General features: G+C 39.7%; 2 protein-coding genes across 2 annotated transcripts in view; one reads left to right on the forward strand and one right to left on the reverse strand.

Moving 5' to 3' along the window:
• The window catches only part of LOC128862697 (thioester-containing protein 1 allele R1), a 28,499-nt gene extending 25,022 nt beyond the window's left edge, over window positions 1-3,477 (forward strand). Inside the window, exons 12-19 of the mRNA XM_054101357.1 lie at window positions 264-395; window positions 458-876; window positions 938-1,285; window positions 1,431-1,608; window positions 1,670-2,201; window positions 2,284-2,407; window positions 2,481-2,634; window positions 2,705-3,477. Coding sequence (XP_053957332.1) covers window positions 264-395; window positions 458-876; window positions 938-1,285; window positions 1,431-1,608; window positions 1,670-2,201; window positions 2,284-2,407; window positions 2,481-2,634; window positions 2,705-2,940 — 2,123 coding nt within the window. The 3' untranslated portion in view covers window positions 2,941-3,477. The remainder of the gene's footprint in view (window positions 1-263; window positions 396-457; window positions 877-937; window positions 1,286-1,430; window positions 1,609-1,669; window positions 2,202-2,283; window positions 2,408-2,480; window positions 2,635-2,704) is intronic.
• LOC128862698 (uncharacterized) lies at window positions 3,203-9,918 on the reverse strand. Its single transcript, XM_054101359.1, has 8 exons — window positions 8,827-9,918; window positions 8,506-8,761; window positions 7,979-8,448; window positions 7,614-7,907; window positions 7,454-7,545; window positions 7,225-7,370; window positions 3,961-4,049; window positions 3,203-3,892 (listed from the first exon to the last, which is right to left on the reverse strand). Exons 1-8 carry the CDS (start codon window positions 9,751-9,753, stop codon window positions 3,599-3,601), a joined length of 2,568 nt encoding a protein of 855 aa, XP_053957334.1. The 5' UTR covers window positions 9,754-9,918; the 3' UTR covers window positions 3,203-3,598.
• Window positions 9,919-13,251: the final 3,333 nt, after the last annotated feature.

The raw sequence follows: 13,251 nt of genomic DNA on the forward strand, positions 1-13,251 counted from the left end.
AAATGCAGCATGTTTGTAGCAACATGTCCCGCCAATACTAACCCTTTCGGCGTACCGGATAAAAAATGGTTATTTGAAATGGTTGCTGCACGAACTGATCTTGCTAACGCTTCGACGGACGTTTTTAACGACTTTCCCTTTGCCGAGAAAATCATACTCGATCATATTAGTTCTTAATATAGACACCTTTAAATTCGTAAATTTGTTTATACATATATACATCTCAAACATCGTTTCTCATTTCGCAAAATTTCAATTTTTAGGAGAGATCATCGCTCTGCCATTCGTCATCACCAACAATAAGGATAGCGATTTGGATGTTGAGGTGACATTTTACAACACCGCGCAAGAATTTGAGTTTCCGCCACTTGACGCAAAGGGCGATCCTACACCAAGTAAATAACCTCTCTAAATTGCTCTCATTGCACACTTTTTATTCAAACCCCACTTATCGTAGAAATCGAATTGTACAGTCGTCGCACAGTGCGAGTACTGGCGCATTCCGTAAAACCTATTGCCTTCATTGTGAAACCCAAACGTGTCGGTCCTATTAACGTCAAGGCGGTGGCTAATTCTCCGCTGGCTGCCGACACAGTTGAAACTACCCTGCTTGTCGAATATCCAGGCGCTATAGAGACCATTAATCATGGTTTCCTCTTCGAATTTAGTTCAGGTCCACAAACCAAAATGAATATCTCTGCCAATGTGCCACGTAATGCCATCGCCGGCTCAACGAAGATACAAATAACTGCGGTGGGAGATGTGATAGGCAGCTTACTGGGAAATATTGAGCACTTAATAGTCTTACCAACGGGCTGTGGCGAACAGACAATGGTTCATTTTATGCCCAACTTATTGGTGCTGCGATACCTGGAGGTAAACACTTTTATTACAATTTGTTTTTATTAATATTATTTATAAATTATAATTAACGTAGCGTCTCCGCCAATTGACGCCTGCGACTGAAATGCGCATTAAACGCAATTTAGAAGTAGGCTATCAACATTTGCTCTATTATCGTCATATGAACGGTGCTTTCAGCGCTTTTGGTTTAGAGGAGAAGAGTGGTTCGACTTGGTTGACCGCTTATGTGGCGCGTGCCTTCCGACAAGCTGCTCCTTACATTTACATTGACGAGGCAATTGTGAAAAAAGCTCTGGAATATTTGGCTAGCACCCAAACCGCTGGTGGAGGCTTTGAAGAGAGAGGAGACGTTTTTGAGGCATTTAGTGATGAAGGTTTGAGTTTAACGGCGTTTGCGACGATGGCCTTCATGGAGAATGCGGTGAGTAAGATGAAATTAAAATCAAAACTAAATCAAAGTAAATAAATGAGATAAAGTAAAATCAATTAATAATGTCAAATAAAATTTAAAAGCAAAAATACATAGAGTGCATTTTTATCCTTTATCCTACTTATTATTCCAACAGAAAGCCTATCCCGAGTACACGAACGTTATCAACAAGGCCTTGGATTTTATAACGCGCGGTTTGGATAGCTCCAGTGATTTACACGCCACGGCAATTGGCACCTATGTGCTGTCACGAGCCAACCACAATTCCAAGAGTGCTTTCTTGCAGCGGCTCGATGCTATGGCGGTCAACGAAGGTCTGTAAACTAATTGGAATGGTTTAAAATATCACCTTTTATAAACGATGAGTATTTGCAGATGGAAAGAAGTGGTGGAATAAGACAGCACCCATCGCCGAAGGACCCTCGCCTTGGTACAATCGCACGCGCTCGGTGAATATTGAAATATCCTCGTATGCGGCGCTTGCGTTGCTTGAAAACAATCTCATCGGCGACGCCTTGCCAGTACTCAAATGGCTGGCGGATCAGCGCAATGCATTCGGTGGTTTTGTCTCTTCGCAAGACACAGTAGTCGGCATACAAGCGCTGATGGCCTTCGCTGCACGTTTCTCAAGTCAAGCTAATAATGTGCAGGTGAGCGTGCAATATGGACAGGGTGCCGAGACTACGCTTAACGTGAATGGAGAGAATTCGCTGGCGCTACAAAGCTATGAACTTCCGAATACGGTGAAAAATCTTACCATATCAGCTACAGGCCAAGGCATCGCTTTTGCGCAATTAAGCTACAGTTACAATACCAATGTGACGAGTGCGTGGCCTCGATTTGTGCTCGATCCGACGGTGAATCGGAATTCGCATTCAGACTATCTGCATTTATCAGCGTGTGCAAGGTGAGTGTTAAGAAGTTGTCTTAATTATTTTTTTTTTTTTTTTGTATATCAACTGAACGGCATTTTCGTTATTTTTTATCAGCTTCGTGCCAGTAGAGGAGGATGCCAGCCGTTCCAATATGGCGGTTATGGAAATTTATTTGCCTAGTGGCTTCGTGGTAGACACTGAAACGCTGCCTACACTGGAATCCAGCGAAAGAATTAAGGTGAAAATGCAAATTACAAAAAGTTGCTTCATAGTATAATTTTTTTTTTTCATTTTTCTTACCTCATCTCCAGCGCGTAGAAACACAGCGCCGCAACACTGTGGTTATTATTTACTTCGACTATTTGGACCGACGAGAAGTTTGTCCAACGCTGCATGCTTACAAAACAGTGAAAGTTACAGGCCACCAGCTGGTGCCAGTGGTCATGTACGATTACTATGACAACGGTGAGCGTCCAAGCGCAGTATATACAGTTTATGAATAACTAAAATATAAATGTCGAATACTCTCTTTTAGCACGTCGTGCGCGTCAATTCTATCGTGCACCCAAATCCGTTGTTTGCGACATTTGCGAGCATGCCAACTGCGGCACGCTGTGTGAAAAAGCTGAGAAGCGTGAATCGCGTCGTTTGGATGGCAGCGACAGTGACGTCGAAAGCAGATCAGGCAGCACGGACAATCGCGTCTCAGTCTGCATAATCGCCATACTTAGCTTGGTGGCGGTTGCAGCAACTTTTAGTTTTAAAATATAGTTTGCAATATATGCATTTATTATACAAACAAATATCAAATAACACAAAAAAAAAACAGAGCTTTAACCACTTTAAAGTAACAAGAAGTGATACTAAACAGTTCAACGAACGAGTGCCGCGATCCAGTAAATATTATTTTCATATGTATTTGTATATGTGTATAAACTCTATGATTGTGTGCGGTGCTGTGCATACTGCATTCTAGATATATATGTAAAAATTATGTACTTATAAATCAGTTAGAATCAAGAACTTATATGCATTCAGTTATGCTTGTTGTTAAAATTTATTTTGACAGACTTGTGAAATATGAAATGCTAATGAAATATGTTCATTATTACATTAAAAACAAAATCAAATGTGCAATTGCAATGTATGTATGTATGTATAATTATGAATTGTTAACTAAATATGTACTTAGTAATTAAGCGCTAAACTACTATTGTAAAATAATTTATAACGCTAATAATTTCTACTCCCCTCCTTCCCTACGTCCTAACGATGCACAAATAAACTTTCTTACATTACTAAACGTAATATTGTTATTATTATTTTTGCCACTACATCACGCCGGATCCGAATGGCATCTTTTGTGCTAATTGGGTCTAGGCTGTGCCCCTCAGACAACACCTCCACATCATGACGAACTTTTGATCGTTTACGTTTTTCGTTTCGGCTTCTTACTCTCCATTAGGCTCATAATAGTTTTGCGCAACTCCTCTGTTTCACTAAGCTCCAACTCGTAATTACGTATTTGTTCATTTTTGTCCTGGATTTGTGCCTCTAACACTGATATAACATCATCCGACTTCTTCTTCGCTTCCTTCTGCTCCTCGTAAAGTTTTTGCGTTTTACTTAGATCTCGTTCACGCTCCTCAATTACACGTGATTTTTCCTTTATATCCAATTCGAAAGCAGCGATCGACTTCTTTAGCTTTTCTATACGTGTGGCCTATTGAAAATGGTGAAGATACATTTTTTTTATATTTTGCTACAAAAAAATAAGACTAATTTAGTTACATTTTCCTTTGCATTGGTTTGCATTTTTTCCAATTCTTTGATTTTCGCGGTCAGTTCCTCTTTCAACTCGCCATTTTCCTTTTGCAAAACTATAAAATTACATCGAAAGCAAATATTAGTAATTTGGCTAATTATATTATATAAGGCGTCTTCGATTCGCCAAGCGTTAGCAAGTGGCGAATAGATGAAGCAACTGCGATACAATAAAGAAACAAATATTGGTAATGCTAGAATAGAGTTGCCAAAAATTACATTTGCCTGGAAGCATACAGGGAAACATTTGTTGCTTCAACTCGTTTCTTGTGAAGCTCGTGTTGTGTTTGTGTTCTCGTTCTTCACAATGTTGTTGCTGTACACCTAAAACTAAGCAATTGTAAGCAACGGAGTTGTCGTGCGAGCATGGCCGGCAACATTAAAAGAGAATTTTGAAAGTTGCAGCAATTAAAGCCTCCCTGTATGCACGCATTTTTTTCGGTGGGTGAGGTAGGATTCAAAATGCCTTCGCACTTGCAGCGACCATCGTCTACTGCGTCAAGTTGTGTGCCCACTAAAACCCGTCACGCTCCTGTACTGAGGTGATATAATACTACTTTCACCAGCACATAAATTTTCTAATTTCAGATATTTTCTAGTATACTAAGCTCCAGTATTCAGAATCTTACTGGTCTCGATCCTGATGAGCTTTACAGCTCTGCCGCTGGAGGTGTTCGGGGTATATGAGGCCTTTCGAGCTGAGCCCCTTCCTCTCCTGCCGGATTTTACTCGCCTTTTACGACAGGCCTGCTTTACCGCGGATGCATTCTTTTCCCCGACCCGCTTAGTCGCATGCAATCTAATGAATCTCTCTGTAGAGAGTTGGCAGCATTGGAAATAATGAGTTTTACCAGTTTTATGAGGTATAACTACACTCGCCAAAGGCGAATCTTGTTCGATAAATTTGTTTTTGTATCACATCCAAATTTTTCATCATGCGAACAATGCCCAAACATAGCGACCAGAGCAGTGGCGAATCGAAGGCGCCTACATATATATATTTGGCTCTTACACCCTTTATTTGGTGTTTGGTCGAGCTCCTCCTCCTATTTGTGGCGTTCGTTTTGCTGTTGTTCCACAAGTGGAGGAAACTACAGTTTTAAGTCGACCTGAACGGTACATTTTTTTTGTTATTTTTCATGACAGAAATACATTCGGAGGATTGCCATTGTCTCCCGAGGGGCGACTGCTATTAGATAAACAAGTTTTCTATCATTTGGTGTTTCATGCACGGAGATTCGAACTTAAGCACTTCCAAATGGTAGTCACGCATCAACCCATTCGGCTACGACGACCGCATTCCCACGAAAGTTGGTTCTACGTTACCGGAGCTACTTGAATGTATATACGGCCCCGGCCGTCACTTTAACAGCATTTCTCGTACATGTATGGGGAATTTCTATACTGCTACAACAACAGCAGCTACGGTGACTTAACCAAAATCACCCCTGCTAGAGGACTGTCCTAGTAGCGTTAGATCTAAAAAAGCTTTCGATACAGTCAGCCACGCCATTCTACTCGTTTCCACGACAGTCGGTTCTACGTTACCGAAACGACCCGGATTTATATCCGTCCAAGGACTGTCACTCCAGCAGCATTCCTCATATGTAAGTATGGGGAATGTTTATGCTGCTACAACAATAGCAACAACTAGATGACATTTTACAGTCGACACTCCCGCCAGGGCTGAAGAGGTGGACCCCGAACTACCTAAGTGGTCGTCATTTGTAGGTGTTTTTTCGAGACAAAACATCCAAACAGAGGAAAATAAGGCAAGGGGTTCCGCAGGGTGGTGTTCTTTCATCCTTGCTTTTCAATTTCTATGTCTCGAAACTCCCCCAGCCATCAGAGAGAGTCTCCCTTGTCTCCTACGCCGACGACTGCACGATAATGGCGACGGCCAATGACATTGATGGTCTACGCTCCAAGGTAAACGACTACCTCGCCTGCCTATCTCGCTTCTTCACTGCGAGGAACTTACAACTTTCCCCCACTAAATCCACGGCGACCCTCTTCACCACCTGGACAAAAGGAGGTCAAGCTACAACTTAAGGTAAAAGTCGACGACACACCAATTCCGACGGTTAACAACCCCAAAATATTGAGAGTTACCTTTGACATACTAAACATATGTCCGGCATGTGAAGGCACCCCGCACGACGCAACCACCTTTTCGCATGCCCCATCAAACCCACTAATCTAACACCCCTCTCCCTCTGGACCCAACCTGTCGAAAGAGCTAGTTTCCTGGGCCTACCGTTAGATGAGCTAGACGAAGACGAGCTGTGATTACACTGCACTGACAGGGGAAAGTTCCTGCTACAACAACAACAACCGCCCCATGATATTACTTTACTAATTATATGGAACTAGGGCTGGTATAAATCCAGGCTGAACTATGTCCGTAGACATAATATCCTGATGCTAACATCGGTCCCGGGACACGTAGGTATAGCGGGTAACAAAACCTTTGATTCTTTAGCTAGGTTGGGCTCTGAGGCCAACTTTTTGGACCCGGAGCCAGTTCTGCCACTCCCTTCTGCAGCCATGATAGCCATGGTTAGCAAACGGGTTACTTCAACCCACTGCCTGTCCATGGAAAAGGTAGGCATCTCAGACAGTGGCCCAACAATTGGAGATGGCCCGGCCTTTGCCTCGAATCAGGCCAAATACGGCACTGATGTGTTAAGAAGCGACCACCTTGGCTCCTTGGCACCACAAAATCTACTCAGATTTCTTTGGAGCTCAGGTAGATTTAAAGAAAATTAAAAGGGAACCCGCGTACAATGCAATGGGCTTAATGTTGTCTGAGTGCTGGACTTGCTAGTTGTCCCGACAAAAGTGTAACTTAAATATTTTAGAAATTCATAACTTTTAAGTAACATTTTTTCATCAATATTCTGAAACTATCAGAATTTGTAAGACCGGTAAGAAATTTCTTTTGTAGCAAATCTTAAATTGTATATCTCTCATCCCAACAACACTATATGCATGACGAGCTTGCTAAGGCAGGCGTCCGCTTGCCTAGGACTGCCTCAGTTTTGAAGATGGAACTAGACGAGGAACTAACTCTGGAAGTACAGTATACATGGGAAACCTCGACCTCCTCCAACAACACTGGTAACACTAAGGACCATTGTAGTCTTTGTGAGATCTATTCAGACCAGCCAGATATACCTAACCTAACCTACATTTATCTATAGAAAAACTATATCCTTTCGTTTTAATTACCTATTACTTCGGATACTTTAACGGTCAAGCGCTTTTCACATATTTGCAACGACTCCGACTGTTCCGACAACTTTTTCATCAAACTCGCCAAATTGTGCTTTAAATTATCTTTTTGCTGTTTGAGATCCTGACATTGTGTTTGCAAACTGTAAAATAATATAATAATGAATTCGAGAAAAATGTAGCGCCAATGAAGTCATTAATATTCAAATATCTAGTGTTTACTAACCCTTCTTGATTGACGTGCAGCTCAAGATTCATCATTTCATATTTTTGCAACTCAGCGTTTTGCAAATTGATGCGTTGTGTTAGATTTGTTATCTGAAAAAAAAAGAAAAACGATGTAACTCAACGCATAACTTTTGAGCTGAATTTCCGTAATTATTTACCTCTTGGCTTGCGATCTCTAACCGCCTTTGCATACAACTTTCTGAAGCGCTAAACATTTCACTTTTATAATTGAATATCTCGATGATTTGGGACATGGCTACATTCTGCAGTTGATTGTTACGTTGCGCATTGCTTATCAAATCAACCAATGCATTAAGTCGCTCCTCCATTTCCTTACCAACAAAGGTTTTGTGACTTTTCATAATACTATTAAACTTTTGCCACTGATCACCATCTGCAGTTGAGCCGGCAGTGCTACCCACGCTTTTGTAAGGAGTCAATTTTGAGATTTGCTGAGAAAAGTGAAACATATCAAACCAAGTTGCGTTTCAAATGAAGTTAAATGCAATTTTCGACCACTTACCTTTGCCACTTCAGTTTGCGGAAAGCGTTCAAATTGCGAAATTTCAAAAACGGCTTCACACACTTTCTCACTGCTGCCTACCATAGCGCGCGCCAACACATTTTGCATGGAGGTGAATTGTAAGAGTGTAGAGCATTTCTCGAAATATGCTTTTTTTGCAATACCAGCGAAATTTATTAGCAGCAACAAACAGTAGGTATACTTTTCGATATCTTCTGGTGTGATTACATTAAATGGCAAATCTATTCGGCTAGTATTTAGGAGCGTGGCAAATATTTTGTCAAAATATGATTCAGTAATACGCGATAGAATCAATTTTTCTGTCTTTGGCTGATGTAGTAGAGATAACAACAGCTGCAGAATGACAGATTTATGGCGTGCACTAGTTTCTGGTTTCTCCGATATAGCAATCAAGTGCACGATGTACGAAGGATCACGAGCAATACGTGCAGCAATTGATTCCTTGGGAACTGCAATTGAAATATTTATAAAAGTGAAATATTTTTCTTTAATAGCTCAATATGTACCCAAAGTTATTAAACCGTTCAGTAAATCTACAGCTTCAATGCCACACACTTCGGAGTCCAGCCACTTGCCCAGAAATTCGAATATTCTGGGCACGTTTGAATCAAGACTTATGACATTCTCTTTACCATTCGCTTCCGGAATATTGCTTAATTGCAATATATAAAGTATCAGTTGGAAAAGCAAGCCAAGACAGGTGTGTTTCTGCTTGGATATGTGCTCATCTGCATCCTCAGCGACGACACAGGACTCTAGTGCCTGAAAAATGAACATTAAATTATGGTTGCATTATTTATAAGAAATATAATGGTTTAGCTACGTACATTAAGTATCCGCTCCACATCCTCACAATAATGTGTATAACTCAGCATTGAGTGGTTCAGACACGCATGGGATTCCGAGTCCAATAAAAATTCTATTATATGCCTCAAATGTGGCACATTCCAACTTTTGATACATTCCTCAGCTGCCGCAAATGTTGAACGTATAAATAAATCCAAGTCTTTCTGGTTGGGCGTGTGTGTATCTTCACTAAGTATTATCAACATTTTACTAGCCAACATGCCATAGCTTTGAATACGCTTTGTGAAATTCGATATATTCACTGAACGCAAAAATAGGAACATTACCACAAAATTCTTATAGCACAAATTGATTAAAACAGATAACGCCAACTGTGCCAGCCCATCTTCATCTTCCTCAGCAGCCTGATATATGATATTTACAAGCTGCTCCAGAAGCACTATCAAATATGGTTCCTCCCAGCTAATTTGTATACCATAAGTTAAGTCTTGCAAAAGTGTCAACAGTTTATGAACCTTTTCTTGTCCATGCGAACGCTTAAGCACAAACGCCAAAAGCGGCACAAAACGAAAGTCTTCTACCAACGCACGTCGTGCTGTTAGATTACGGCTAAGATGTTGTAAAAGCGTAACGCAAGCCCAAAGTGCATCGGAGTCGGCGGCCAAAGTGCCCATTACAGCGTGCAAGTCTATGAAGAGTTTCGAAGTTTCCAGCTGTACAGGATTAAATAGTTGCGGTTGCACGGTTGTGCTGAGAAGTGAAGCACTGCGGTTTAGGAGCGCTAATGATTCAATAGTTTGTTGGTTGCGATAATTTGTCGCATGCATACAAAAATCGCGTACATAGCTGAGCGCTTGTTGTGCTGCCGTGTCATTTGTAGGGTCACCAATAGTGGATAAGCCGCTAACTGTAACACTACCGCTGACGTGTTTGGAAGGAGGAGCCATCGGATATTTTCGTTCAGGCGCTAAGAAATTATTTATTGGTTTTTATCGAAGAATTAAATAAATATAAAAATACAAAGGGCGCACAAAATCAAATCAAATCACATAACAAAAAACCAACAGACGTATAAAGTTAGCGCCATACTGTCAAAATTTGAAAGCCGAATGTGGGAAATGTGGAATGCATGACGTACAGAGTGACGCAAACATAATTCTAGGTTATTAATATAACATGTATCATAATTTCAATTGTTATTATCATATTGCAGATCTCTTATTGTTTATTTGACATTAATTAAATATATATTAAACTAAATTATCTGTCGTTTGGAGTTGTCTTGAAACTGCAGGTCCCTTCATTTGTGGAACAACATCAAGACGCACACCACAAATGAGTGGAGAAGCTTGGCGAAACACCCAAACAGGGTGTACGCGCCAATTATATGTATATATATTTATCAATATACCACAGCTCCAGGGCATTATGCGTACGCCAGTAGCAACATCATTATTATTTAATACAATATTTCATCGTAAATTTATAAATTTTACTTCGTTGAGTGCAGACACAGTGCTCTTCATATGCAATAAAATTCTAGATTACATGTTTTATTCGTACTGTACCTGGGTTATATTAAAATTTTAATACGTACTGTTGTTAAAAAGTAACCTTGTATATTTCATTTAAGAAAATAAAAGATTTAGTACAAATAATCTCAAATTTCTTTAAGTAAATACGATTACAGCAAAAAAAGCAAGTAAACCGTTGTTAGCCATTAGGTAACATTTACATATACTTATACATTTATGTATGCACATACAAATTTATATTCAGCCTTCCACTTATACAGCCCAGCACTTAGGTAGATGATTTTACTCCGTGGCTCGACCCTTGTAATCATTGGAGGTTATGTATGTACTTAGTCCTGCCATAAGTTCTGTTACAATTAAGTTCGTTATAGATATGAAATTATAATATTTTTTTCAATAAAGTTAGTTTTATTTAATGATGTAATTAATAAAAAAAAATTAATTTTTATTCGAAATGGTCACCATTGGCTTTTACACAAGCCTTTAAACGATTAGGGCATTCAGCTCTTACAGCACACGGTTTCCATGGATATTGACGTCGCTGTTCGAACCAAAGATTGTTTAAGACTCCCCAAATTTCTGTGAGGTCTTCGACAAGCCATGTTCTCTAATTCTGACCACAAACTGTAGGACAAAGAATTTAGATCTGCGGCTATTAACTCAGGAATATTGTTTTTTAGCCACTGGTGGATGGTTTCTGTCTTATTGGCTGGAGCGTAATCTAGCTGAAAGATCCAATGCTCTTCATTGAAGAGAATATGGCTCAACTGCTTCCCTACGCCTTCTAAGACATCATCCTGGTACACTTTTGCCCCGGTCTTTATCTCTTTTTCGCAAAAATGCAAGATGTAACGCTTTTACAAGACACTCCCTACCAAACCATTGCGGATACTGGATGGGGGCCGTTCACACCTTGGAACAGCATTTTTTGCGTCTTTAGAAATTTCACCATAGATTTTGTAGTTTTGCTTATTAAAAACTTCTTCAACCATGAAAATTTTCTCATTTGGGAAAAAAATATTTTCATGACCGTTGACCGCGTGCCACCGCAAAAGCTGCTTGCATCTGTCGAGTCTAATTTTCTTCAAGTGCGTTGTCGTTTGTTTTGTATTGCGAAGGGAGCTGAAGTCAGATTTATCAAAATCAAAAAAAAAAAAAATAATAAAGAAACTGTTTTGGATAGGCAGCAGCTTCAGTATTCAGACCAGCTGATTTTTTGTTTTTCTTTCGTCGTGTACATTAAGATGTCAGAGCAAAATGAAATCGCGAATAGCCGTTCTATCTTACACTACTCCACTTTTTTCTGTCGGGGCATTCTAATGTACAAATCGGTTTTATTGGTCTAGTACCACTACCTTTAATAGATTCACCTTACTCATGATGTTAAAGTGTGCAATCTTCTCTTCTATCATTCCCTGCTGAGAGGTAACACGGTGGACAAAATTCCGAAACCGTGGAATCCATTAGGTCTTAAACCGACTCTCAGCGATTTTGAAGAAATCAAATGATTTTCTGACGTAACAGGGGATATGACAGCGATTTGTTTACGACAAAGGTTGGAGAGAACTGAGATTTTGTTGGCGATACATACACGAAAAAATTATCGCAGCCATTCCTCAAGTTACTTTGTTGCCGTCTGATCAACGGCTGATTGGAAGAGTGTAATGGTGCTCACACTCACCAACGTATCGTAGTCCCTTTCCGCTGACCGTAGGATACACAAAATTGAGCAACACTTGTGCTCGTAGGAAGCAGCTGCTTTCCTTTGGTTACATATTTACATAAAACATCGGTTTGTGTGCGTTTGTGTCTCGTGGTATCGCCACAATGTTGCCATTGATATTTTGGCATACACACATCCACGTTACCACTTACAATTTTTCATTGTCTAATAAACTAAAGCCAAAAACAAAAAAATGCAAATAGTTCATTTATCTGTAATTAACATTATTCAAAAATTTTTTTAAGTTATTTGAATAAAAATTAAAATTTCTCTAAGTTTACTTTGTAAATGATGTCGAAATGTACTATTTGGTAACACTATGCGGTGAGAGAGCAATCAGCTGACACGATTCTACGGACACAATCCCACGCCAACCATCTGCGATACTACAAAACGGAACGGTGGGGAGAATTTATTTACATGATGCTCTCATTAGCACTCTCACCATCGCACACTTGACTGCTTGTGAAACTCACTCACAGGTGACTGTCGAAAAATAAGTACAATGCTTGTTTCGTATGGCTGAACCTTGTAATCTGAATTAGAATCCATTAGAATTAAACTGGAATGATAAAATACAAGATTACGCAGTTATCGGTTGAATTTCGAGGGTAATTTTGCCTTGATATTATTTTAGACAGGACATGGCGAGAAATGAGAGAAAAGTGTCAAAATAGTAAGCTTTTGCACACAAAAATAAATGTTTAGGTTAAGATTTACTTTGGTTTTTATAAACAAAAATAAATATTTATGTTCGAATTTGCTTGTAAACAAAGAAAATGTGGACTAAACTCTAGATTTGCGTCAGCTCACCAAATAGTGGTACCTTTTATATTCTGCATATCCTTTATGTTCTCCCAGCCATAAGAATTTAACGCTTTCTACTATTTTAATGTTTGATGTTTCATCTCCGCACTTCGATTTTTAGCAACTATTCCGCTCAAAATTACAAACTAATCAAAACTGTTCACTTATTCAAATTAAATAGTATACCCATTTGCAGTAATTCGAAATTGGCTGAGACTCCAAGTCAAGCGTGAATGAATGCGATTTGACGAGTAGCAAAAACTGTATGTATGTGTATGTACACGTGCGTCGGAATAACCAAACCAAAAGTAGAAACACTAAAACTTAGTAACCAAGCAAGCAACATGTGTCGTCTGTGCACACGTATGTATGTATGTAGG

This window comes from Anastrepha ludens, chromosome 5 (assembly GCF_028408465.1).
Source record: "Anastrepha ludens isolate Willacy chromosome 5, idAnaLude1.1, whole genome shotgun sequence".
In the NCBI taxonomy this organism is placed as follows: domain Eukaryota; kingdom Metazoa; phylum Arthropoda; class Insecta; order Diptera; family Tephritidae; genus Anastrepha; species Anastrepha ludens.

Excerpts from the sequence above, each read along its gene's own strand:
- LOC128862698 (XM_054101359.1), bottom strand. The coding sequence starts at position 9,753 with ATGGCTCCTCCTTCCAAACACGTCAGCGGTAGTGTTACAGTTAGCGGC. Across the intron at positions 8,762-8,826 it reads ATGTGGAGCGGATACTTAAT|GCACTAGAGTCCTGTGTCGT; the intron begins GTACGTAGCTAA and ends TTCATTTTTCAG. Across the intron at positions 3,893-3,960 it reads AAACCAATGCAAAGGAAAAT|GCCACACGTATAGAAAAGCT; the intron begins GTAACTAAATTA and ends CATTTTCAATAG.